This window comes from Centruroides vittatus, unplaced genomic scaffold, assembly GCF_030686945.1.
Source record: "Centruroides vittatus isolate TY-2023 unplaced genomic scaffold, ASM3068694v2 contig_1824, whole genome shotgun sequence".
NCBI classification, from domain to species: domain Eukaryota; kingdom Metazoa; phylum Arthropoda; class Arachnida; order Scorpiones; family Buthidae; genus Centruroides; species Centruroides vittatus.
Genome location: NW_027121123.1, coordinates 3,044,358 through 3,070,365, shown reverse-complemented (window position 1 = coordinate 3,070,365; position 26,008 = coordinate 3,044,358). Strand labels below are relative to the sequence as shown.

The 26,008-nt window shown below is 29.6% G+C and overlaps 1 protein-coding gene across 1 annotated transcript in view; it reads right to left on the bottom strand.

The window, feature by feature from the left end:
* The window catches only part of LOC136969913 (DNA excision repair protein ERCC-8-like), a 28,801-nt gene that overhangs the window by 1,148 nt on the left and 1,645 nt on the right, over positions 1 to 26,008 (bottom strand). Inside the window, exons 2-4 of the mRNA XM_067264223.1 lie at positions 17,387 to 17,598; positions 16,178 to 16,279; positions 15,892 to 16,097 (exon numbers count right to left, since the gene is read on the bottom strand). Of these exons, the coding sequence (XP_067120324.1) occupies positions 15,892 to 16,097; positions 16,178 to 16,279; positions 17,387 to 17,559 (481 nt within the window). The 5' untranslated portion in view covers positions 17,560 to 17,598. The remainder of the gene's footprint in view (positions 1 to 15,891; positions 16,098 to 16,177; positions 16,280 to 17,386; positions 17,599 to 26,008) is intronic.

Sequence of the window (26,008 nt, the reverse complement as noted above, 5' to 3'; positions counted from 1 at the left end):
TATAATTATAGAATTTTATTTTTCAATTATTGTAGTTTTTTAAATAAAAGTTTCATATTAAACATTTTTATAACAATTTGTAGATTAGAAAACCATTTAAGATAATCAGCACTGTTGAGAGGAATGAAGAGCTGAGACTTTTTCCCAGGCCCAGAGAAAACTTGAAAACCCTGTAATGGTTCCTACTCGTAAAATTAATGTTAGTTCTGCTAATGTAAAATAAAATCTTTAAGACTGCTTTTTATTTTTATATTCTTTTTTTTTTTTTTTAATAAATGAAATACAAAGGCTAGAGGTAGATATCTAAATACAAAGAGGTAGATATCTCACTTTATCCGAAATCCCATACAAGGTCTTAATAGCCCTGAAGATAATCTAAGCAGATATGATCTTCAGTTTATTATTTACACATAGCACAGGGTTGCTAATAATGCTCCTATACAGAAACCAGATAGACTTGGCAAACATTTTATAGCTGAATACTCTTCCAGCTGCCTCCTTCATATTATTCACATTTGTTGCTATTTATCTCTAAACAGATCCATCAACCTCCAAATACAGATAAACAATGGTATTTTTGTCTTCTCCAATTGCAGTATTAACTGCTTAACCTCGACCTTTCTGAATTTTTGTTATTTTTTATTAAAGAAAATAGTTGCTGGCATAAGTGCTTCCGAACATAGCCACTAACGGGTAACAAACGATAACATTTTAGGAAACCGATCTACAGATATTTTTTAGCCAAGTTTAAATTTTAATTGGGCAACTTAAAATAATCTTAGTAAAACAGCCAAACTTAGTCAAATAATGGTAAACATCTTAACAAAAACATCAATAAATGGTATTGTTTATTGATTTAAAGAAAAATAAAGAATTTAAATGAATATTCAGAAAAATCTATTTATCTTGGCACCAAATTATTATGAAATAAACACAAAAAAATAAAAAAGAAAGAGTGAAAACATGTCTGAAAGATTTTTAAAAAGTAATTACAACCGTTATCAGCTGTTTTTATTTTTTCTTTTGTCTTTATTTAAATCAGGCATGTCAAACTCATACGATATTACGGGCCACATGATCTATTTTGTATAAGTTGGGGGCCGCACAGTTTTCAATGTTCAAAAAATTAATAAAATACGATTTTTAGAATGATTATATTATGTATTTATTAGACTCAACATATTGTATATTATAGACGTACATAGACATTTTATATTTCATATTATTTTTTAAACTTAAAAATATTTTCTATTTTTTATATAAACAAAAGTTATAATAAGAAATAAACAAAATCACAGTTAAATATTACTTTTTAGAAGATATTTGACAATGTTTTTCACAAAGCGAGTCATCAAAATTTGGTTGAATATATTCAGCTGATGCAATTTTTAAAATTGATGATAAATGTTGATCGGTTAATTAACCTCGACCTTTCTGAATTTTTGTTATTTTTTATTAAAGAAAATAGTTGCTGGCATAAGTGCTTCCGAACATAGCCAGTAACGGGTAACAAACGATAACATTTTAGGAAACCGATCTACAGATAAATATGTATAAAAATCTGGAATTCCAACTTGCATATATTTTTGCTTCAGCAAATTATTACATTGGATTTTAATTAATTTTATTTGTAAGTTTTCATCAACGGTTTCAATATCGATAGATAGAGGTGAAGTAAAAAGACGAAATTGTAATTCACAGCTTTTAAAATTAGAAAATCTTCGATCGAATTCTGTAAATTTTAATTTAGGTGATTTAAACAATAGATATTGGCAGCTTTCAAAGCTTTCTTTTCCTATTTGTTTTCGCCAAAGTAATAATTTTTGTTATGAAAGCGTTAATATTATCAAATAGCGTTGTCGCCACACGATTTTTGCCTCGAAGCTTAAGATTAAGTTGATTAAGATGACTCGTAATATCAACCGAGAAAGCCAGGACCTTTATCCTCTGTCCATCTTTTAATTCAGCGCATTCATAATTTTTTGTTTCCAAGAAAATTATGATTTCGTCCAGCAATTTGAAGAATCGTTTTAGCACTTTATGACGCGAAAGCCAACGAACTTCCATATAATATGGTAGATCGGTGTATTCACATTCCAGAAATGAAGCAAATTGAGATTATTAAGTCCACCTGCTCGAATATAATTTACAAATCACAAAAATTACGACGTTTACAAAGCAGATTTACACAAACAGTCAAAGTTCCGAAAGCCACTATTCTTGAACAGATCCGTCGAAAAGACAACTTGCGACGTATACTTCAAATACAGTCACTCATCACGGCAATAGTAGACGAAACACCCTACGGTAGAGCACACAAACGTCCGCCTTGACGTTCCAGCAAACACTTGACTTTCGCGCCAAAACCTTTCCTTTTATACGGATTGTAGCAATCGCCAATGGACAAATCGGCACGTAGCAGTCTTCCACGATGTTAGCCGGCCAATCATCGTTCGTAGATTCAAAGCCGCGGCCGTTATCCAACCGTCTTTCCTAGCGTCGACCAATTTGAATTGGTTGGACGAAATACGGAACGGACAAACACAAAAAGGGCGGGAATCGTACAGTTCAAAAAAAGTTCAAACTTTCCAACTTCAAGCGTCAAAGCTTGATATTTAAAAATTTTTTTTAAAGTCTCGGCGGGCCGCAACCCAGGTGTTGGTGAGCCGCATGCGGCCTGCGGGCCGCGTGTTTGACATGCCTGATTTAAATAAACAAAATTTCAATCAAATATAAACTACGAAAATGAATATAGAAGAAACATTCAGACTTAAAGACAACAATAAGAAGTGTTTAATGTAATATGATAATAATAAGCAATCCAAATTTAGTAATTTAAAATTCCATCTTTTATTACAAGAATGTAATTTTAAAAATTTTAATATTAAACAAAATTTAAAAACCATTTGATTTTTCTATTTCGTGATGTCTTCATTGATATTACATTAATTAAAAAAAATTATAAAAATAAATAAAAAATTTAATTTCATTGGATTGAAATTTAAAAAAATTGTAGACAAATTCCACTGTCATCAGGCTGTTGTCAGTCTGACTGTCTTTCCTTAATTGCAAGAATAGAGTTAGATAGATGAAAGATGAGACCAGATATGGAAACCTTAGGGGCAGGAAACCCTGATTAACTATATAAGAACTTCCTATGCAAACTGCAAATCACATTATTTCAGTTCAAAAATTTTTCCCTGAAAGGTGTTAGACAGATGAGTGGTACAACTCTATTGTTAAAGGAAAGGTCCCTGATTAAAAGGGCGTACACTCACAGCACCACCCAGGAAACAGTACAGAAGGAATTGGATCACTTACGGGTGGTGGCGCAAGAGCATGGGTACGGCAGACTGATACAGCAACTGGAAAGAAATTATCTAAATGGCGACGGTCCTGACACTCCGGTGAATGGGAATAATCAAAGAACAGCGAATATTATCGTACCCCTTTCATACAACCCGATATTGGCACCTTTATATAGAAAAATTGCGAAAAGACAAGGGTTAGACATAGCTTACAGGAGATGCCTGTCTTTGCTGCAACTACTACGGAATGATAAGGACAGAACGAATAGTTGCAAACTTCCTGGGGTATATGCTATCCCACTAACAGATAATAGGTGCAATGAGGAATTGGTCTACATTGGATCCACGAAAAGAGCGATGGAAGTAAGATTGAGAGAACACCAGAAAGATATTGAGCATGGGAGAGCCAGCACCTCATTAGCGATTTATGCGTCCGACCCGGAAATAGTCCCGAACTTCGGGGCAGCGAAGTTGCTTGCTACCACTAAGCATGCTGAGCAAATTAGATGGCTGGAACAAATAGAAATCTATAAGGCCTTCCGTTCATCACAGCCTATTAACGCAAAAGATGAGATGAAATTATCGATGGCTTGGCAGGCCCTGCTGCAAAAAAACGAGACAGAGTAAAAGAAAGGAAACGGGATGACGATCTTTTATTGAAAGAGTGGAGGAGCGTTTTTGAAATTAGTTAAAAAGTGTGACGTTTAGCAATGACGTAGAGCTGCTTACGTCATCACTCGTTAGAGGAAGGGCGGAGCGATGTAGGAATTTGTAAATAGCAAAACAGTAGAATGTTCGGAGGAAGCTTCGTTTACGGAAGTTAGTTGAACCGTTGGAATTTGAGTTGTTCGATTTTTGTAATTTTTTGATTTTTTAATTTTTAAATTTTATTCGGTTGGCACGTGCGTAACGGAAATATGACTTTGTTTGTTCGAAAATTCATTGTAAGAAGATTAAAAGGCTTGAGGAAGGGCGCAGTGAAGTGTCCGAAAACATTTGCCATATAATTTAAGTGGACTGGCACTGGTTATTAGGTTTTTGAGTGAAGAATTATTTACAATCCGGTGTTTTAGTGGGAGTTTATGTGTTAAAGGAAAAGTATGATAAACGGTATTAGTAGTAAAATATATTAAAAATATGCTTAAAAATTACATCCTGGCATTGTGAACATGTCACAATGAATTATTGCTTGTTTAAATTCTTTTCCTGCTAAAAAATTATCTAAATTATTAAATTATAATATTAATTTTCTATTTATACTATGAACAAATGAAATTGATCACATACTCACAGACACAATATATACATACACACAGCAGTATATGTATGTGGTAAAATTCAATGTCTAAAAACTAATTTTAAATAAATAAATATATATATATTTAATTTACGTTCATTTATTCATATAAGTAAAAATAATTGTCAAGAAAAATAAAATTACTTCATCTCAAAATAAAATCAATTAAAAATAACATGCTTATAAATTTTACTTAATTATTCTAAATTTCTGAGACAGTCTTTAAATATTTTATTAGTTAAATAAAACTACTTAGACAACATTAACTCAGTTAATAAAATTTTCTTCATTATCATGAACTTACTTGGAAGAATGATTAAATTCATCATAATGAACTTAATCATTCTTCCACATTAACAACAGTTTCTGCTCGACAAACTGATTAAATAAAATAAAAAACAAGAATTTCCATTAACTAAATTCAATTTATATTTACATTTTATTAATTGAAATCTAAAAAAAAGCATATAACTTGTAATTGAAAACAGTAAATAGGTTGATTTATTTAACTTAACAGCAAAAAATACTGTTTAGATTCTGTAATTTTCATTATTTTACTGAGAAATGACTAAACGTTTTAGAACTTATCCCTTGACATTTTTTCTCATTAAATATGATTTATTCCTGTATGATTTTTATTATATATTTATAATTTTGAAAATGATAAATCAACTGTCCTAACAATTAAATGATAATACATTATTGCAATGAAATACAATTTGATTAAAGAGTTATTACTAGTTTCTATTTAAGGATTGTAATTAACAGTTCATTAAACAAAATGCCATTAAGGATTATATTAAAACAAAAGCTATTCTTTTTTTATATCGTAAACATTAAGAAAATATTTTAATTACGTGTAATTATGTTTTTAAATTAGTTTAAAACAGTTGTTTCTCAACTGTTTTATATATTGATATATAATATATATCTTTTGATCAATATATATTTTATATATTGATCTTTTATTGTACGGGAAGACTATAAAATTAGGCAATGTAATAAATTATAAGGAAATATTAATTATTTATTTATTTTTAGTTTATGTTATTATATATAGTTTATGTTAATTAAACAAAATATTCTGTAATATTGCTTACTGGTAAAGAATGCATTCTATAACTGCTCACTAGTAATAAATATGTAGAATATAGTCGACTCGTTAATAATGATTTTACACAATAACTAACTTCACATTATCATTTTTTTCATTTTTTATTCAGGAGAATTAAAAAAAACAGCTTTTTTTCTAGATGTCTTGATTTTCATATTCTGTGTTTTTTAAGCTGTTTTAAGGCTAAGTTTTATTTTCTTTATTATTATTATTAAAGAATAAATCTCATCTATAGAATAAATAAATACTATTAAAAACCATATTTATAAATTAAGATTAAAATAAAGAACAATGCTCTTGTTTTGAAAAAACTATTAAAAGTATAGAAGAACAGTATTATATACTACTTGTTTCAATTATATATAGTCTTTTTTTTTACTTTATTACATTTGAACTTATGTAGATTAAAAAAAAAAAAATACAGAAAGTAATTACAGAAATTTTCATATTTAAAAAATATATTTTTTTTATTATCTCTAATTTATTACGTAATTTGTGTATGTGACTTTTAAATTTTATACAAAATTGGATCAAATACATCATTACACATTTACTTACTTTGATAAGATTTCTTATATACAGGCAATTTACTCAACTATTTAAATGAATAAAACACAAAAATAATTAAAAGATATAACTCAAGCAATCAAGCAAACTTTTGAGTAATAATAATAAAAATAGAAGTGCCGTAAATGTTCTCTAAATAGATAATTTGACAGTTCTCGTGTCAGTTTAAGCAAATGACTACTGTATTTTACCTTACAGCGTAATAATTAAAGTTAACTTTATTAACAAATTTTGAATTAAATTATAAAATTTCTAAAGGGCAATACTGACATTAAAATTAAATATAATTAGCTTTATAATATGAGAAAAATTTATTTGATGTAATTATAATATGTTCAACAGAAAAAAATGTAAAGTAGAAAAATTCTAAATTATCATTCAGTTGTGTGAATAAAAATATTTACAAATACCTTACTCAAAAAACTAATCAATACTGGCATTTTGCATTTATTTTAAAAAGTACAATAGAATTTTACAGTTATATAATACAATAAGAAGACACTAATCAAAATATTTTTACCAAATTGTTTAAATTATTATACCAGAAATCCCAATTTAAAAAATTTTTTATTGAAAAGACAATCATTGAATTTTAAATCAGATTGGTGATTCTATTGTCAACTGCATTTAATTCCTGTATAATATATATATATATATATATACACAGGTATACCTCGTTTCACGTCAGTAATTGGTTCCAGGAGAGGCGACGTAAGTCGAATTTATTTGTGTAGTTACGACATAAGTCGTAGTTTCGACTTGCATCGTAACTAAATGCCAATAATGGAGGAAACGCCAATAATGAGCACTTAAAGACCGCTAAACAAGACGACAACACAGAAACACAGATGTTTTCATGTTTTGTTCTCTAGGATTTATGATGATTATATTAACATTTACTATAAATTTACATATTTTAATATGATTTTATGTGCTTTCAACACTTTTCTAGTGATATTACAACTTCAATGTTTGTGGCGGACAGATGTAAAGTCGAATAAAATGACTTAAACTTGATTTTTATTTTACCATATACTTTTTTGACAAACGATGTAACTTGAGAGCGACGTAACTCGAGGTATATCTGTATATATTATATATATATATATACCAATAGCAATTTTGATTAAAAAATTAATTAATCTTTTAATCAAAGCTGAAAATTAAAACTGACAATTGAATATTTTAAAAGGAAAATGTTACTTAGATTTTGAATTTTATTATGAACAGGAAAAATTTGGAATAGATAAAATTTTTCAATACTATACTGCCAATAATTGTAAAATCTAAATGAAATGTGTAAATTATATAATTTCTTTTGAAATATTTGTAAAAGTTTGTAATTTCAAAAATATTCATATTTTTCCCTCAAAGGATTTTTCTTTTTAATTCTGTCTTGTGAGCACTAACTCAGCCTTTTAATCAAGTCCATTGTGAATTCGGCAAGGACCACAATACAGCTACAGACGGGATGGCATGTAGGATGGACCAACCTCCAAAAATTTCTTGGGAGTTTTTGACCCATCCAGATTCATTCCTAGCTTCCCACAGTATAGGCTGACACCTTAACCACTTGGCCATCTAGTCATCAAAGGCATTAGAGTAATGACCCTATCAGTTCAAGGTGGCTGGGAGGTAATTCTGCCTTCTTGAGCAACTGATCTTCTCATTTGTCCATCCACCTAGTATATGCATATTCATAACAAATAATTCAGGCAGGCTTTTTTTTCCTCCTGCTCTACCCATTCAAGTGTGAAGTTCACCTTTAAACCATCATTTTCAAATTGTTTTAAAAATTAAATATAAATAAAAAATTAGTAAACAGATTAAATTAAATAAAAATTATTTAATAATAAAAAAAATATGAAATGCATTTTTTAAAAATTTAAATTATCATCTTTGCTACATTGGCTGTTATAAAAATTTGTGGAACGAGCCACTATTAGAAGGTAGAATCACTTGGAAAATTGGTATGGAATTACTTTTTGAAATAACATTTTTCATATTCTATACAGCATTTACAGCAGTTCTGAAACATACACTGAAGTTCATTTTGTGAAAATTGTTTAAAACAAGTGGATGTGGTAATCTTCACTTCACATTTTTGCTAATCTTTCTTCTCAAAACTTTTCTTAAGTGTTGGAAAAGCCCAGAAATTGCATGGCAAGAGGTCTGGTTATAAGGAGAATGTGCTGTGGGTTAGCCACTAACTTTCTCCAAAACCTGCATTGCTACTTGGTTCCCATGTTTCCTAGAGTTATCCTAAAACTGAAATAATTCTCGATTAAGCTGTTCCAATCTTTCTTTGTGCATTGTTCCTTTCAGATGAACTTACAAAGTTTTAGCACAATATTCTGCATTTACAGTTTGATTCTCAGAAGTAAAAAATAATATCCCATGAAAGCTAAAATAACAAAATCACTATCAACTTTTTTTGAAGAATCACAAATCTAAAATTTCTTGGGAGATAATAAATTGACATGCTTCCATAAAGCTTGATTGCTGTTTTGATTTAGGATCAAAATGTTTGATTCAAGCCTTGTCAGTGATAACTCTGATTAGAACAAGTCAAGAACTATTTGTACTTTCTGAACAGAGTGATGACCTTTCTTACAGAAACATGTGACATGTACACATGAATGTTTACATGACATCTTGCTACACCAACATTCAACTGTACAGATAACTCATGAAATATCTATTGTTCTTCAAATAAATATTCTATTGTTTATCTTTTACAATGTTTTCCTCATTCACAAAAGTTGACAGACACCAATTCCGTGGCTCCTTCTGAATGAATTTGCCATTCTTAAAATGTTTCCATCACTTGAATACAGCCAATCTGTCCAACACTTCTCCATCATATGCTTCTTGACTCATTGAAACATTTTCTGGCCACTTTTGCATAACTTAACAAAATTCAACTCCCACTCTGATATAAACACACAAATGCAAACACTCCAACTAAAACAAAATATGTAGAATAATCTTCCCTCACCAAAAACATAACTCATTTTCATAACAATAGTATAGTATAATAGTACAATGGTATAGTAATATTCTAATATGAAGCAACTTTACACATCCTTAATCTTTACTATACTATTTAGTTAATGATTAGTCAAGAATTTTTGAAAGCAAATTTGAAATTTTAATTAAAAAGTTATAAAAATCATCATCATCACGTACAAGAAATTAATTATTATTTTGTTCTGATAGCTTATTTATCTATCTATATTTAGGAAAGTAGTAGTAATTATGATAAATTTAAGAAAAACTGTTTAGAAATATCAGTTTCACATTTCACTTTAATATAAAATAAAGAAAATTTGCTGAGGTCTATCTTTTGAGTATTCAGTTATTTATTTTCATTTATGGAATGATTCAAAATATTTTAACACTATAGATAAATATATTCTTTTCTTTGCAGTTGACTGAAATAGCAACAAGATTGACTTAGGAGAAAAGAAGATTATAAAGAAAGAAGATGGTATGTGTTGACAATAAAGACAAACAAATGGAGAATCTGACTGAAGTTGTAAATAAACACTTGTTATCATTTTATAGTATGTTCTGTTCTGTTTCCATTGATAATCCCATATAAGTGTTAACATTCTCATTTTGAAGCACTCTTTATACAAGTTTGATGACCGTAACTTAACTGTAAACAAATTATTAGAATTTGAATTAAGTGTTATATTATAGATGTAATGCATAAAGTTCTAGTATAAAAAATTATATAGAACTTAAAATGTTAGATAATAAAATAAAAAGCATGAAAATAAATATTTATTTTAGTGATTTCATGTTCATTGTCTGAATTAGCAAAATGAATAGCACTTTATATTACCTAATAATTATTTTTAATTTGCTTTTATTATATATTTGTTTTGAACATAAATAGTCATGATTTATTTATATTGTTATAAATATTTGTGTTTTATTAATATATTATTGCCTTTTATCAATAATAATTTATTTTTGAAAATATAAGAATTGTAGAGGTATTTTTTTATTTGATGTTAATTAAGTTTCGCTGTATATTTTTTTAGAGAATTTGACGAAGAGTTTCAATAGAAAACAATTCAGACTATTAAATTGCATTTTCTTCTTGCACTCCTCTTGCTATACAGTTTGAACTGCACATTGTAAACAGAAATTATAATTAAAAATTATGCAATTGTGTGTTTAGTATTTCTTCCATTAACATAAGTAACTGGTTCCATGAAAACAGTAAATAAATATAAACAACATAAATGGAGAAATTACTGTATATATATCTTAAATATATAAAAAGACAGATTATATATTAATAATTTTAACAGTAATTCTGTAACTGTTTAGATTATAAGAAATAAGCTGGAATTGAAAACTTTATGCTGAACAAATATATGTAAAATGATTAAGCTATAATTTATGTTAAATATATTACATAAAAGAAAATATTAAACTCTTTCTATTAAAATGAAGTCATAAAACATCTAAAGCTTTTATGTGTAAGAAATTTAGGAGAAAGAGACTGAAAAGTATATATATCCTGATAACAATCTGATCTCTCAGCAAATCAGATTTAATATGATTTTCAATTTATTCACTAAATCATTTCTGAGATTTTTAGTCATTAAGTGAAATAAATGGTCCAAAAATGCTATTAAAATCCAATAACAACAGTTTATATCTTATCAGAAGATGGAATATGTCATATTTTCTTTTATTCCTCTGTAAAACATACTTTTTCAGCATTTAGTGGCAATAAGATAAGTTACATTTATGTGTCATTATTCACTAATATCCATGTATTGAAAACTTTAAATGTTTGCATATTAACATATGAATTATACTTAAATAGTCCACTTAAAATAATCTTCAGTTTTTTTAATATTAAAAAGTATTTTGAAGTAGATTAATAGAATTTGTGTGTGTAAAGTTGACAATACTACAACAAATAACTATTAAATAAATAAATCAAATAAATCAAAAATGAAATAAAGATGAAACATTTGATTCAAATACAAAACTTTTCAAATTTTTAAAAGCAGGCAATAAATATAATAAATATTATTAAAACAACCTTATTTATAAAACTAAATTTTTCATAGCATTTACTGCAATTACTGCATTTTAGTTTTAGGACTACCTGGATATTTTTATCAACTGTTTATAGCCTATAAATGTGATTTTTTTCACATGTATTCTATTAATAAATTTCTAAAGTTTCTAAAGTTAAACTGAGGTCAACTGCCATAACCTTTTAGTCCATTTCTTGGAAAATCAGCTGAGCGTGAAAGCCTAGTGCTTTACACTGATGATGTGTACAACTTCTTGTTTGTTACGGTGCCCACGGACAAGATAAAAAAATATTTTGATGATGCACAGTTTATCTGTGCATGGATAATCAGGAGTTTGGTGTATTAGTATTTCCATTGATGTTATGTATACTTATATTGAAGACAAAATGAAAAAAAAACTGATTATAATGAAGACATATTTATAAATTAAACTAAAAATTTAACTGTAGAATTGGCATGAAAACTTAACTTTCAGATTGGTGATTTCCTTTTTGTCCTTATATTATGATTTGCATATATAGAAGCACTAAGGTTTGGCTTTATGGAGAACTTATCACACACTATTGACGTTCAAACAATAATGGGTAAACAGAGTTCATCCATTACTGTTTGATTACTCTGACAAATAATTCCTCACAGAGCCAAACCTTAGTGCTCGTATATCTAAAAACTTAACTTATAATAAAATTTGAATAGCCTAAAATTTCTTATGGTCTCCAGTTTGTTTTATTGTTCTCAGATAGACAGTTGCAATTGAAGCATATTATGACAAGAATTGTTATATTAAATATATGTAACAATTTTAAATTCTTTGTATGAATCTAGATTATCATTAAAATTTGAAAAATTAAATTTCTAGTTAAGAACTATGTGATTTATTAATTTATTTCCATTGATAAATAAATGTATTCTCAACCATAACTTTTTCTAAACAGTTAAATCAAAACTTAAAGTTCAAAATTATTATTAATAAATATTTAAAATATACTTATTGAATTTTTAAAATTTCTGTTCCTACAACTTTTTGAACAATTTTAAAATTTAATATGATTAAAATTATTTCCAGATTTGATTTATTTCTTTTTTGTATAGATGAAAATGGCTAAAAAAACATGGATAAAATAATTGCTTTATTAAAAAATCCGTAAGTTCTTTTTAAAAATCTGTCACACAAAACTATATTTGAAATCTTATTCCAAAATACAATAGACTCACTTTATAACAACCATTACAGGACATGTCAAAAACAGATGTTATATTGAATTTTTCAAATATTTTCCAATTTTTGGCAGAAAAATATCAATTAAATCATACAATTTCTTACCTACATAGCAACAGTTCTCCAAAACATAAAAACCCTAGCTTATAAATTATTATTATTTAAAGTAATTTAAAAAGCAAAGAAAAATATCACTACATTTAATTATTAACAACAAATTAATAGCATTCAAATCAGAAAAATAAAATTCAATCAAATATGGTTACTAAATTCTATAAATGTCAGGCTCTTGTGCAAGATTTTTAAAAGAATGAAACATTACTTTTTGTAGTTTGTAATGCAATACAGCACACTAGAAGGAACTGAATGAGTTCAAAATAAATATGTTATATACAATATTCTGTTTTATTAAATTAATTTAATGTAGTCCAATTCTTCCCAAATGAGAGGGGTTACATGTCAAAAAGAACTGTATGAACAGCCTTGTCAAATGCACATATATTTTATCATTATTATCGAAATCAATTGTATGTTTTAAGGAATTGTAACATTTTTCATATTTATATGTAAGTTTTATCATTTAATTAATGATTCAAGGTATGTTGTTGATTTAATCAATTATCAAGATTACATTTATTCATAAAGCATTTTTATTTTTATATAAATACACACTGTTTTGATTAAGATTTATTTTTAATGTTAAGGTATATTTATATCCAAGGGAGTGGAAGAATATTAATTAATCCATCTCCGACTACAGACTTATTACATGCTTCTATTAAAAATTATTCTGTAATTTCCAGTAATTTATGTACTCATATTCATAATAATATGGTAATTCTCATAACAGACTTAATTTACATAAATAACTATCTCCTAGTCTTTCTTAAAAACATCATAACAGTCTTCTGTTTTAAATTACATTCTGAATTTTCAAAAATATTTTTTTCTAAAGGTTGATAATATGGAATTGCTAAAAGTTTGTTCTTTTCCATAAAGATTCAGCAATACTTTAATAGCATTTGTTGCTTTATTTATTGTAGTAGTAGTCTGCAATTTACATTGCTATTCACTGTCACATAATCTTTAAAACTGACATTTTCTGAAGAGTTATATATTTCACAATTGTTCAAAAAAAAAAAAAAAACTGCCTTTATCATTGATCTCAGATCTTCCAAAAAGCAAAGAAACTTTTGCTAATGGCTTATCATCAGATTGCTTGACGTACTCTATATTCTAAAAGTGGTTTTGACAGGTTTACTCAAAAACTGCATGCCAAGAAGCATTTGCTTTGTAAATAGCAATTAAAACATTAATCTCATAACATTTGCCAATTTCTAAGCCAAACCTCATCAACCAAAGTTATTAGAATTTGAGCTTATTTCTGTAATGTTCTTTAAAGTTCCAAATTACTTCTTGATCTAGATACTGAAGCACAGAAGTTATATTTGGAGAAAGAAATTCAACTTTTATAACCATTAAACTTTAATTTTTGGTAAATGTGCAGTGCAGTTATCAATAATTAAAAAATGTTTCTTCCTTTCTCTCAAGAAAGAAACTCCTATTAACTATTTTCTTGAACAAATTGCAGATGTATTCTTGAAAAATCTTATGCTTGCATGAGATTTCCAGTACTTTCTTCATTAGTTGTTATACTGTGGAGAGTTACTAAATTGAGGTAACTATAAAGCAAGTCTACTGCATCATTTTATTCTTAAAATTATGAAAAATTTTATTCATTATTTTTTATATAGCAATTCTTTAAAAAAATCATACGTTTTTGTCATTTAACATTAAAAATAATTATTTGATATATCTTTGCAACAAATGTAATTATATAGACAAAACAAAATATATCAGCATTTTTATTTCATTTTAAATGAGATACAAAATTATTGTATTTATCTCATATTTAAAATATTTATGTAAATTTTAAAATTAATTAAAGTATGGACTAAAAGTCATACTTAAGTCCATACATACTTGGCATTGTATATAGTTTATCATATTTAGTTTTGTTATTTTCAAATTAGATATTTTATCTGCTAGTGAGTACAACATTGACATGAAATGGAACATTTGTATTTTTCAATTACCAAAAATAATTTCTTTGTGACTACAACTATTTTATGATAATTATGACATGTACACAAATGTGAAATCTGGAAATTAAAAAACTAGAAATTTCTGAATTTTTTTCACTCCAGTTATAAACGGCTTAATCAACAACATTCCATACCCGGGAAATTGTTGACCCTCGACGGGCAACGATCACCCCCTAACTGTCAACAAGCGTTATTCCTCGGATGCAGGTAGATCATCTTGCACGATGGTTTATAGTTAGCGTCCGAACTAGTCGTTTATTTAAAGCCCGGGAACACCTGTGGCCCAAATTGTGATCCGTTGTCGATCACATGACAGGTTTTCCCATCAAAAAAACTTATAAAAGACGCTTCCTTTCCCCCCTAAAGGGCTCTCCGATCGTCTCTCCATTACGAAGTGCACTGTGCCGTCGACCGAACCCGAAAGTTTCTAAGTTTCTTAAGTTTTGAAGTGCCATTGTCCAGTCTACGAATTCTAAGGTTCTACGTGCCATCGTCCCATTAACTGATTCTCCGTCATCCCGAAAATCATCGTCACTTCTGAGAGAATATTCGTCTATTACGGACTTGTTAAGAGGTATGAAAAATATTTGTAAACTCTCTCTCTCCGGACCCCTTTTTGTATACGAGGGTAGAATTGTAGTTTTGTTCGTTTCGCTTTTAATAAATCTAGTTTTGTTATAAAATGGTGTCTTTCTTGACTGCCGGCTTCGCCTTATCGTCGACCCCATCCTTCCTCCTCCTCCACTCGCGTAACGCATGACGCGCCTTCAACGTAACAGCCATCCTTGACAAGTGAGTCGCCGGAAAAAGAGGTAAGACTCCCTCTTATCTCCCCGGAATCTCACACTTATTGTTCTTTGGGCTTTTTCCAAACTAGTTTATTTAGTAACCTTCAAAAATTTTCATGGCACACCTACAATCCTCTCTTGATACATTAATGTTTAATGCAGTGATTTTCAACCAATGATATATTCATCCCTCAAAAAATGAACAATTTATATTATATTTTATTACAGTGATATTGTACATTTTTTTTACATATTTTCTAATATATTTAATTTTAAATCAGGAACATCACACTTCAAAAAAAGAACATAATAAAACTATAAATTTAATTATATAGATTTAAATTTTTTAGTCCATATTTTTCATCCTAATTAATAGTTTATATAAGAAATCAGAATTTTTAGATGATTATTAAGACATAGTTACCTGCAACTAATGAATGTTGAGTAGCAACAGAAGACATGTGATGACCATTCACATGCGTATCCAATCGGAATATTTCAACAGGTTTCTGGCTGTTTGCATCCCAAACACGAAGTTGGTGATCCATACCAGTGGAAGTAAATAATCCAGTATCAAATGGATACCACTGAACACATCCCACGCTGAATGAATGGGCGTGTCCTGAACGTCTGAATTATTCAACAATAAAATTCATAATTTAATTTTATCAAAATATACTATATTAATAATAACTTAAGAATCAACTTACTTATCAATTCTGCATGCAACATTGCATGTATATTGTGGATTTCCTTTCAAGTTATATAAATCATGAATGAAAATTGTACCATCTGTTCCTCCAGATAGCAAACTAAATTGAAAAATATTTCAATGAATCATGATTAAATTTTACTAAATATACTAAATGTATATTCAGTAATATTTTAATATTACTGAATATACATTTAAATATTAAAATAAAAAGTTTAAGATTAGTTTAGCCTATAAAAATTTTCTTTATTTCCATATTTTAACTGATTTGAACACAAATTAAAAAATTATATAAGTTTGTGGTGACCAAACCTTGTCATGATAGGGGCCATACACTGCCTATTAGAAGTATGTAAGTCACATCCTTTATTACAGGATTTGTTCTGCATAACGCCAAAATTGCCACTGGGCAACATTTTAATTAAAGTGGTGATGAAAATATAATACTGACGATAAAATCCCTAATCTGCTTATTTCAACATTCAGCCTGAAACTGAATCACAAAGTACATTTCAGGAAAAACAGCAGAATGTTGAGCTTTTGTGTGATGGAAGTCACCACACACCTAGCAAGTCATGATGTCATGTGACAACATTCAAACAGGAAAGCAGGAAGTGACATTGAAAACCAAAACTAGTTTTCAATCAATGCCACCCAGCATTTCAGATTGTGAATTTTATCGACCAACAGAAAATTTGAGGTGACTTTTTTCCACTTTGATCTTTTTCAGTAGACTAAAACATAAAAATTTTTATATGATAGAACGTATGAAATACTGTTTAAGCATTGTGATCAAGTGTGTTATTCAGAATTATTCATTAAAAAATTATTCAAAACTGATTCCTATTTCTAAGCGATAGCTTAATATTTTACTTTTGATTCTAGACTCCAAACTTGCATGGCTACCAGCACCTGTATTAATTAGTAAATAAAACTGGTAGCAATAAATAATTTTAAACGGCAAAATATTTGCAAAATGTTTGGTGATTTTTTTAAAATTTTCCAGAGCAACCCTTGATATTGGAATAGTATTTTATATATAACTTAGGTATTGTATATATGTATGTATATTAGGGGATAAAAGGCTGACTTTAGGTGAAAAAGTCTGATATATGGGAGCTGCAATAAGGATCTAGAAGAGCCACATGCAACTTCAACATTTCAATATACAGTAAACAGAAAAACTAGAAAAACAATTAATACTTACTATCTGTTTTCTACAGTTTCTATATCAATTGTATTAACACCTCCAGCATGAGATCTTTCCAAATCTCGAAAATTGCTCAGTTCCAATGATAAGACACGGCGTGTAGTCTCTGCAATTTGAAAACTCCTACTTTCAATAGATCCATTTCTCAGTTGTTCCAGAAAACTCAGCATCAAGATTTGCAATATGATTATAACAAAGTGATAAACATTCTGTAATATATTAAAAATTTAAATTTAATAATACATTACCAAATTAATTTATTGTACAAATTATTTTAAAATTAAATTCTTAAGTAGTTAAATATATTTAATTATTTCATATCAAGTTAAGAGAAAGAGATTAAAAACTCAGAACTCAAATTAATTCTGTTTCCTTTTCTTCCTGAATGAAATGAGAATAAACTATAAATATTGCAATTATTTAAGCAATGTGTATGTGCAATTATTTAAGCAATATGTATGTATAATGTGAAAGTTATAATTTTAATAATTTTAATTTCTAATGAATATCAGTTGCGAAATGATATGACTACCCCCAGTTTGTAAATGTTCTCCATTCACATTGAGCAACAAGATACTTTTGTAAAATTTTCCAGAATAAAATTAGTTAAACACATTCTTGAAGTCTAAAGAAAACATAATTAACATGGGTTGGAAATCCATGTTAATAATGTTATCCTTATACTTGGTGAGTTTGAGAAAGGAAAAATTACAACTAGATGATAATCCTTCATCTTTTTAATGATGAAGAATTATCATCTAGAGAGATAACAAGAATTGATTATAGTCTATGTGTGGTAAATAATGTTTTGAAACTTGGAAAACTTTATGAAATGAGAGGTTCTCTGGTAAAATAAAAAAGCTTAACCTCTTAACAGTGAGGGACGATTATAATCGTCCAAGGCGATCGTGTGGCAGTGGTGAGGGACGACTATACTTGCTAAATTCTTTTGGGGGTATCGCCAAAAACTACCGCGAAAAAAGAAATTCACATAAAAAATGAATTATGTAACAATAAAAAAAGACTTTTCTTTACTAGACAGAACTGTTTACAAAATCTTTTTCCGAAAACGGTAATGAGAAAAAACGTTTGAAAATATACTTTAAAAATTTCCCACATTTCTTCTCCACAACTAAGTGGGAGCCACACACCTGACTGTTCCACTGGTGAAAGGTTAATGGCATAACCTTAGAAAAGAGTACCAGATCTCCAAACAATAGCAAAAAAGAAAATCAGCAATAGTCTGGAATCACTTTGGTTATAATGGTAAAACAAATCTCAAATTCTCTACAGGTTGATTGAAAGATACTAATAACTAACACCTGTTTGAAGAGAACCTTTTGCAATTTGGAGAAGTGATTGGTACACTATTCTGAAAATTTCAGCAGGACAACACAAGCATATTTGTTGCAAAGTCTACATGGAAGTGATTGGTGGAAAACAGAGTTTATGTTATAGAATGGCCAGCTAAGTTACCAGACTTACACCCTATGGAGAATCTCTGGAGAACTGTGCAGGGCTGGTATGCCAGTGATAAACAGTACAAGAACATTGAAAAACTAAAGAGGGCAATTATCTCTGCATGGGAGGGAATTGACATATCTGTGTTGCAGAAGCTTGTGGGAAGCATGTGTAATTATGCATTCAATGTTGTTTTGAAAAATAGTTGCTGTTTTTCTTTTACACTTTATAGGGGAAAAAAAACAAAAACAAAACTAAGTTATTATATGTAGCATGTAAATCATTTGTTAATGCTTTCATAAAAATTACATTTGTAGTTACTTGTGATGTCTTAATAAAACTAATCACAAAAAACATAGTGGTTGTATCATTTTGTAACTGGCCTTATTAGTACTATATCTCTTAATAAAATTTTCAAGATCTTAGAATTGTTAATTTTTATCAGTATGCAACAAAACCAAAACTTTGATTACAAAATTGTAAATTCATTCAATTTTTGAAAGTATTTGATTCTGCCCCTGGTTAATTTCAAGAAAACCCTTGTGTCTGTATGTTCTCTTGTCATATAACCTTTGTTTCTCTGACAGAGTTTGAAATCATTGTCAAAACACAATTTGTCTGTAATGCTCTGTAATGATTGATATACCTAGAGATGATTTTACTTATTTTTTCTACAAGTGGCATCATAATTTTCCACTTTATCCAGGTTAGGTTTAGTTTTTTGTATCTAAAATATCATCAATTCCATGGACAAGTTTCCATCCTATAATGAGATTGCTCTCTTCTGAAAAATTTTTTCCATTTTATTCAGACTCCATTTTAGACAGATTTTAATAACTAATAGGGTAGATGTACCAGTTTTGGCCAGTGTACCAGTTCTGGTCAGAAAACAAATTTAACTTAAAAATATAATCACCACATATTCAAATCTGTCCAATGAAACAAACTTTTATTGTTAACTGTTCACACAGTTAACAATAAAAGTTTCTTTCATTTGTGATTATATTTTTAAGTTAAATTTGTTTTCTGGCCAGAACTGGTACTACACTGGCCAAAACTGGTACATCTACCCTAATGTAGTCTAACTATAATGTAACATCCTACTAAATAGTGCTGCAATTGTAAAGTGCCAATAAAGATTTATAAATGGATCTTTACCCATACTTATTAAATGGAAAACTGTTTGATATCTGTGAATTACTAAATATAAAATTTTGATTTGCAAATGACATTGTTATCATCAAATCAAATAACTTTCAAATTCTCAAACTCAAGTTTGTGTGCAAACTTTATTATACCCTATTCATTTCTTATTGTTGAGGCTGCTCGGTTTAGCATCACATTCTATTTTGTGCTAATTTTAAAGGTAAATAAGTAGTGAAATTAAACTGAAGTTTGACTGTACATTTATTATTTTTAATCTTTCAGAACTTTTTTATGATAAATAAATCTTGAAAAGTAATCCTCAAAAATAAATCCAATTCAAACTACTTTTTCTAACACAATTTTAAGTTTTTAGTAATTTGAATTAGAGCTATGCTAATGTTTTAATAGTGTTAGGATGGAATAACTTTACCAAAATTAATTTGTCATAAAACAACAAAGTTTTATAAAATTTCTTTTCATTACTTGTTTAATTTATATGTTGCAATTAAACTAAATATTAAATTTACATGAAAGAAAACTATCAATGCTGTGCAATTTACAAGGTAGTGCTGTAATATCTCTCAGCTGTTTTTTATATACAGCTTTGGGCAAATCACATAAAAGGAATATACGAGCATGAAGGAAGTAATGGAAGAATATATTTAAAAATAACAATGGTACAAATAAAAATTTGCTACTTTCAAATCAGGCACGTCAAATTTCATTACTTGAATATCATATCAGGTAGTATCCACCAATACAAACAAACCATTACTCAAGCACTGGACAAAAGCCTCAATCAAATAAGATATGTCTAAGGGAATGTTCTGCATATCTGATATGCAATCCTTAAGATCAGAGTGATTGAGGACATGTGGTGAACACCTGATTCTTCATGTACACCAGAAGATAGTCAAATCTATAATCACACTGGTCAATGTTTCCAAATCTTGAAATCATACAATCAGGAAACACACATTTCAAGATTGTCATGGACTGATGGGAAGTATGGGCATCATGTTAAAACCATATCTGCAGAAGGTTTCAGTTTCAACATGTAAGATCCTTCATACAGTAATGGTAAACTCATGTTATCATCAATTATCATTTTTTAAAATAAGTCTTTGCAGCAAATGCAAATGCATAGAACCCTATGCATTTCCATTTGCTGTGCAAAGAAGTGCCATACATAATCATATGATTACGTATGGCACTCCTTTCCAATCCAATCCAAGTCCATATCCCATGCATGTGCATCTCATACAACCCTGTTGACTTATGTGAATCAAATCAGGCTATGCATTTTTCCCAACCCTGTATATATTATTATATGATAATATAGCATATATATATAAATATATGGATAAACATGTAACTAAATGTATTGTTAATTAATAGCAAAACAAATATATTTTTTAGTTTTAATCTATTGATATCCACAACTATTTTTGCTTGATATATAGTTTAATATCTGTATACATACTGTACATATTCATATATTGCATATCATTAAAAAATTATTTTAAAAAATTTAGAATCTGGCACCATTACTACTAACTGTTTGATATGTACTTAATATAACATTATCATCATTCAGTCCACTTGGCAGAAATCAGCATCCGTACTGCTTCATTTTTACTAAAACTGACTTTAAAAAATGTTACTAGGAATACAGGATGTCTCTAAAACTAATCATACCATATATTTTTTTTTTTTTTCAAATGACCATAACTTTTTAAAATCATTCTTATAGAAAATACTGTTAAAAGTGAAAGGTCTAAGGATTTTTAAAACTTTGAAACTATAGTTACCTTCTGCAACATGCAAAAACAATGGTTGTGGTTGCCAGTGCAGCTACTCTGAGCAACTCTGTAAACATAACTTAAGAGATCTTACCTAGAGATTATATAAGGGCAGTTGTTTTTTCAAGCTCCAATGGTCCATAAAACAAAGAAAAGTGTAAATAACAAAATGAATTTATTACCAAAAGTTAGGTACAAACATGGTTACTTTTCAACATAATCACCGTGAAGATTGAGGAATTTGTCATATCTGTGGATGAGCTTTTCCATCCCCTTATCATAGAATGTTGCCACCAGTGAATTGAGATAACCTTAACAACATTGTTTTGAAGATCATCATTAGTTCATTAGTCTCAAACCTCTGCCCTGTTAGTCACATTTTCAGTTCAGGAAAGAGGTGGAAGTCTTCACACATTAAAAAGTTTTAAGCTGAATGGACATCTGAAAGGTGGAAGTCTTCACCATCTTTAAACACCCAGCATATAGCCCCAATTTAGTGCCAAGTGACTTCCATCTCTTTCCTGAACAGGAAAAGTGACTAGGAGGGCAGAGGTTTGAGATTAATGACAATCTTCAGTCACAAGTCATTGGCGGCAACATTCTATGACAAGGTGATGAAAAAGATCATCCACAGATATGACAAATGCCTCAATCTTCACAGTGATCATGTTGAAAAGTAACCGTGTTTGTACCTAACTTTTGGTAATAAATTCATTTTGTTATTTACACTTGTCTATTTTTTATGGAACATCGAGAGCTTGAAAAATAAAACAGCCTATGTAACATTATTTGTCTAGAGCAGTGGTTCTTAACCTTTTTAGTGGTCAGCACCCCTTGAATCTGAAAATAAGCTCTTGCACCCCCTTAAAAAATGTGTGTATATTTGTTGTACGAGGGTTTTACCCAATTTTCACACCATGTTAGAGTGAATCCGTGCTATAGAAGTGCCATGATATATGGGGTTACCTGTAAATATTGTTACAAACCTTGTTTACGTTCTTATTCAAGGTATGCGAACACGTCTCAACTAGTTTCTGTACTGCACGTGACAATGTTACTACATTAACTGCATGTGCTGACGACTGATGTTAAGCACGATGTGCTGAGAGACGGTAGAGTAGAGAGTGCAGAAGTGAGACAGTAGAGAGTGAAGAAGTGGGGATGCCGTGTTGCTGGGTACCACGGTTTATAGAGAATATAGTTGCCTCGTTCGTATTTTCTTTTTTTTTTTTTAATTTTTGAAATTTCTCTCGCACCCAAGGGTGCATGCACCCCAGGTTAAGAACCACTGGTCTAGAGAGTGACAGCCTAATCATCTACCTCTAGACAGATTACTTCATTTCTAATTGTTAACTTCTATTAACTTCAACTATCAAAAATGAAAAATGAAAAATGATGTAAAAAAGAACATAAAATATTAAAATTTTTATGAATATGAAAAGAAATATTAAACTTCTAACATGCATAAAATAATTTATGATCATTATAACACATCACTCAACAAGTGTCAAGTCTAACTAAGAAACACAATCTTTTTTTAGAAATTCGACTTTATTCATCAACATACTCTCCTTCAAGAGTGATACATTCATTCCAATGCTCCTTTAACTTTTTGATGCCTTTTTTTGTAGAACGATTTGTCTTTGCTCTCAAAATAAGCCTCAGTTTCAGCAATCACTTCTTCATTTGAGTCAAATTTCTTTCCCTGGATCATCTTTTTGATGTCTGCAAAAAGCCAGTAGTCGCTGAAGGCCAGATCTGGAAAGTACAGTGGGTGAGGAAGCAATCTGAAGCATAATTCATTCAATTTAACCATCATTTTCATCGACTTGTGACACGGGGCATTGTCTTGGCAGAACAGCACTTTTTCTTTTACATGTGAGGGCATTTTTTCTTGATTTCTACACTCAATTGATCCAATAGTGTCATGTAATATTCACTATTGATAGTTTTACCTTTTTCAAGATAGTCAATGAACAAAATACCATGCGTGTCCCAAAATACGGATGCCATAACTTTGCCAGCTGACTTTTGACTTTTTGGTCGCTTTGGACGACTTTCACTGACTGCTGTCCACTCAGCTGATGATCTTTTTGATTCAGGTGTGTAGTAATGGATCCATGTTTCGTCTATTGTCACATACTGATGCAAGAAATCCTTTCTATCTCAATTGAACAGCTCCAAACAGCATTCTGAATCGTCGACGTGTTGTTGTTTTTGGTCCGGTATGAGCAAACGCAGCACCCACTTTGAAAGCAACTTATGCATGCTCAAATTTTCATGTAAAATTGTAAACACACTACCTTCTGATATCTCTAAGATGTCAGCTATCTCATGCAACTTCACTTTTCAGACTTTCAAAACTATTTTGTGGACTTTTTTTATGTATTCTGGAACAACTGCTAATTTTGGCGACCAGAGTGTTCAGCATCATTGGTGTTTGTACAACCATGCAGTGGCATAGCATAGTGGGGGCGGCCCACCCTGGGCAGCACTTTTAGGGGGCGGCATTTTTTCACAATAAATAATAATAATATCTTGTAAAAATTTGAACCATTTCATTTCATATTTTTATAGCACCTACAATTCAAACCGATTGAAATGAGTATGGAATTTTTCATTACTTAGGCTGTGACTCCACTAGCGTAAAAATGGTTGTAAAACCCATCGCTGTAAAAGCTTTTAATCACGTGACCTATTTGCGTTTGCACTCGGATTGTGGTGGAGGTCCGGCTAGCAAAGCTTTTTACGGCAACAGTACTACTACGATTGTATACGTTTTCACACCGGTCACAAGGCTCAAGTAAGTTGTAATTACTTAATATACACCCCGGTGTGTATGAGGACGATATGTATACGTGATATATCGATATAAAGACAATGATTATATTCTACGAGTTTTTTCTGTACTATAATTACAAATGTAGTAAAAATAATATCTTTACTTTCATATATTAACTTTTATTATTGTATTACTAAGATAATATACAGCACTTATAAGCTGAGCTTTTTTATTATATACTCTTCTAAATGAAAGATTTTCCTTTGGCCATCCATATCTCGTGTTTTAGGCATTCATTATTATAATCGGGATACCTCTTGTCGTAGATATATGATATACAGTACTTTCGGATGTTTTCAATAAATCTTTCCAGATCTATTCTAGTTCTTTTCCAAGTAGCCACGAGAGAATGTACACAAAATCTTGTTTTCCACCATTTTTGCACCGTGTCACAATCACCTAGATTTCACTGACTTCTGATTGGTGGATGGTGACGTTTTACGGCTGTATTCGCTTCAAAAGTTAAACACTGTTCAACTCGCTTTTACGTTGGTTTCACAACCTGCTCGGACGTAAAATATCATGGTCACGTGATTAAAAGCTTTTACAACGAGGGGTTTTATGGCCGTTTTTACACTAGTGGAGTCGTGGCCTTATTCTGTGACGAAACTGGGAAATCCCCTTTTTTTAAATGAATGTATAATAATGACATCTTGCTCATTGTAACAACTAACAACATCGTCTGTACAGTACAGACAGTGTTGTGAAGTCAGTACAGACTGTACTGACTTGTAGAGATTCTCTGTATTTTATTTAAGAGGGGGGCAAAATTTTCCTCCACCCGGGTGGCTGACACCCACGCTAGGCCACTGCAACCATGTTTAAATTCAGCATATCAGTCAATAATAGTTGATTTCCCTGGTGCAGAGTCTCCATAAAGTTTATCAAGCCACTGTTTGGCTTCAATGATATTTTTCCCCCATCAAAAAACAATGTTTAATCAACACACAAAATTCTTTTTTATCCATTGTTTTGAAAATTACGAAACTGGGGTCACTAAAACCACTGTAACCTGTAAACTAATTGTCAGAATGTCATGAAATTTTGACAAGTATCGTTTGAAGGTTGGTACTATCCAGAAATCATATGGGTCTGTCAACAGTGTTGCCATATGTGTCAGACCAGAAACTTATTGAGTGATGTGTTATACCTGTGTAATAACAACTTATAGTATATTTTTTACAAGAGTTACATATGAAAACAAACACTATAACTTAATAAACATTAAACAAAATATAAAATATTTCAAATACTTAGTTATAATTCATGTTTTTCATAGTTAATATAAAGTACTCAAGATTCCAATATGACATATATCTAACAATTTTGGTATCAAACTTACATAGTATTTTTGAGTTGTTTAACTTT